At 35.5% G+C, this 3152-nt stretch overlaps 1 protein-coding gene across 1 annotated transcript; it reads left to right on the forward strand.

The window, feature by feature from the left end:
* The first annotated feature begins 567 nt into the window (after window positions 1-567).
* Window positions 568-2019, forward strand: LOC115962733 (myb-related protein 308-like). Its single transcript, XM_031081615.1, has 3 exons — window positions 568-771; window positions 1045-1174; window positions 1296-2019. Exons 1-3 carry the CDS (start codon window positions 642-644, stop codon window positions 1630-1632), a joined length of 597 nt encoding a protein of 198 aa, XP_030937475.1. The 5' UTR covers window positions 568-641; the 3' UTR covers window positions 1633-2019.
* The last annotated feature ends 1133 nt before the right edge of the window (window positions 2020-3152 follow it).

Here is a 3152-nt window from a genome sequence, read left to right on the forward strand (position 1 = left end):
AAAATAGGTGGTTCAGTAGTGTGAACACATCGAAGGGAGAGAACGACTATCAATCGTTACTATTCCGGTTGTTATATATGTTCCCCTCCATTCACTCCACTACACTCCTAAGGCTCTTTGGCCAGTGGCTCAAACAAATATACACTAGCTTTAACATTTTTTTCCCCTAATAAAGTAATCAAAGACATCTAGAAGGAAAAAAAAAAATAGATATATTGTAATTAGTAGAGCATAAAGTGAACATTAGGAATGAGAAATATAAGTTTTATTCAATGTTTAGCAAAAAAAAAAAAAAAAAAAGTTTTATTCAATGAAACTCAATTCTTATTCAATGAATTTTTGGTTATTTTCTGATTTTCTCACAATACTTGACCTGAGTACAATTGGAAATGTACCAGGGTTTGAAGATAGGAGTTGGTACCAGCAACCAACACACACACACACTCACACTCACACTCACAAGCCACACCTCCCCACTTTGTCATTTACAACCACAGAACATGTGAAAAAACCACCAGTCCAAGTCAACTGTAAATTTTGTACACATCTAACCTCAAAAGCCCCACTATTTCATTCTGACTCTATTAAGCTTTTTGTTGTAGGGTTCTCTCTCTCTCTCTCATTTTCTGTAATATCATTCAATGAGAAAGCCTTGCTGTAAGAAGGAAGAGACTAACAAAGGAGCCTGGTCCCAAGAAGAAGACCAGAAACTAATTGCTTACATCCAAAAACATGGTGAAGGTTGCTGGCGTTCACTTCCTAAGGCTGCTGGTATTTTCCTGCCCCCTTTCCCTTTTGGATTTTAGTTAATTTTCGAGCTATGCCGTCCATGCCATAATAAACTTGCATGCCTGCTCTTTACACGTCCTTCTTCTCCTTCTCCTTCTTCTTCTAATTATTATTATTATTGATTTTTACATAATAATCGCCAATTTAATTGGACCATTAATTGATGATCATAGGGAACCAATAAAATTTTAAGATAAAAGAGAAAAAAGAAAAGGGAGCTGGTGACAGCATGTTCTCATATTTGTTGTTGATTAGGGTTGCGACGCTGTGGCAAAAGTTGCCGACTGAGATGGATAAATTATTTAAGGCCAGACCTCAAGCGTGGCAACTTTGAAGAAGATGAAGAGGATTTAATCATCAGGCTTCATGCTCTCCTTGGGAACAGGTGCAATATCATCTTTTCATTGCAATCCTGGTTGAGAAATGATTCACTGCCATGAACAAGTGGCTTTGCAGTGATATTAATTAGCATTTTATGCTAAAAATAATATTTATGGTTGATATAGGTGGTCACTGATAGCTGGAAGATTACCTGGACGGACTGACAATGAAGTAAAGAACCACTGGAATTCTCATATAAGAAAGAAGCTAACACAGATGGGAATTGATCCCAATAAACCTCATAAGCTGGGAGGCACTGCATCTTTTACTGGAATCTCATTTTTTTCCAAGAATCAGGCACCTAAGCCAGTGAATGTCCATCGCGACGACAGTCAAATCCTGGGTTTTGAGAGTGGTGTTGAAAGCAACAAGACCAGCTGTGTCCCAGACTTGAATCTTGACCTCACTCTTAGCACTCCCACGAGTACTCTTGTGGAAGAGAGGCAGCAGCCAATACCTTAACTAAAGTTCCTGGTCTCCATGGCCTCTTCTATGAAGATAGCTAATTGCATCAGAGTGTAAGTAGTAGTATAATCTCGTGGTGCAAAACAGGAGAATAGAAATAACATCAAAGCTCATCTCATTTATTTTTATCATGAGGAATGGAGTTAAAACAAGGTTAGCAATGACAAATATCATTTGAAATTAAAAACATATGGTGAGAGGGTATTTTTATTTGTATCTCTATGCCATACCTACTTTTTTATATGCTTTGGAAGTGTAATACATGTATTTGACTGAAGTATTATGTTGCTGTAAACCTAATTGTAAGGGAAGTTTGTGTATCGAGGCTGTAAATTTGCATATTTTAATTTATCAAGTATTTATACAAAGTCTGTTGAACTTTTATGATTGTAGAAGGAAGGTTCAATACATGGCTGCAAACTTGATTTTATAGGGCTACAATTTGTAAAGTTACAACTGAACTGGTTTCTACTCTTTAAAATAAGAAGCACTGAGTAAACCCTAGCCAGTTGCTTAATCTCTCAGTTCTCAGCTATGCAATGGCAGAAGTATTAATTTTGGTTCTGCATCCATTCTTTCTTTCACTATAATGATGGCTACTTTATTCGGTCCCTGTTCTTCTTCTTTTTCTTTTTTGACAGTTTGATAATACAATAGGAAAGGGGATTTGAACCCTGATTCCCCTAATTAAAAAAAAAAAAAAAAAAAACTGTTTATACAATTAGTTTACACCATATATGGTGCCTTCCTTTTGGAGGAAATATATGGTGCCTTCCTAATCACCATACTAGTACACTAACAAGAGATATGAGAATATAGCCTAAGAGTCATATTATGCTAAAATTCCTGATTTTCTGAGATTTCTCATAGCTGCGTGGATTCTCAAATTTACCCTCAACGATGCAATTTTCTTCTTTTATTTTGAATCGTTTTTTTTCCTGGTAAGTCCAGGCCAGGGCTGAGTATGTAATTTAACTTATTTTTCTTTTTCTTATTTTTAGGTAAGTTAAATATATTTTTTTGGTTCTTTCTTTCTTTCTTATAAAAGCTGCAAGGATGTCCGAGGAAAATTTAGCATCGAAATTTATATATTTTTCAAAATTCTAAACTGACTAGAGATTAGGTATGAAGTATTTTTTATTAATTTATTTTTTTTATCTTTTCCTACTTTAAGGGAAAAATTTTGCGATTCACAAAATCCAGTCTCCTCGACATTCGCTAGTTGTTAATTGGAATCACAAAATTAAAAGATAAGGTTATTAACGCTTTTTTTGACTAGACGAAAGCTGAGGTGACGACCAAACATTCAAAGGAAATTCATGCCCTCTATGGAAAGAGCTAAAAGTGGTACTTTCAGTTATTCATTTGAAAAGAGTTAGTTGCACTTGCACATGCTGCGAGCTCATAACTAACCCTTGGACCAGTAACTGTCGAGAATTTTACAGCATTTCAACAAGAGGCTAACCCCACCTAATGTTCAAGGTGACTATTTGGAACATGGTGTAGATTATAGTAAA

This window comes from Quercus lobata, chromosome 10 (genome assembly GCF_001633185.2).
Source record: "Quercus lobata isolate SW786 chromosome 10, ValleyOak3.0 Primary Assembly, whole genome shotgun sequence".
In the NCBI taxonomy this organism is placed as follows: domain Eukaryota; kingdom Viridiplantae; phylum Streptophyta; class Magnoliopsida; order Fagales; family Fagaceae; genus Quercus; species Quercus lobata.

Bases quoted from the DNA above. Each gene is read 5' to 3' on its own strand.
- LOC115962733 (XM_031081615.1), top strand. From the start codon at position 642: ATGAGAAAGCCTTGCTGTAAGAAGGAAGAGACTAACAAAGGAGCCTGG. The intron at 772-1,044 runs GTATTTTCCTGC...GTTGTTGATTAG, and splicing joins TTCACTTCCTAAGGCTGCTG to GGTTGCGACGCTGTGGCAAA. The intron at 1,175-1,295 runs GTGCAATATCAT...TGGTTGATATAG, and splicing joins CATGCTCTCCTTGGGAACAG to GTGGTCACTGATAGCTGGAA.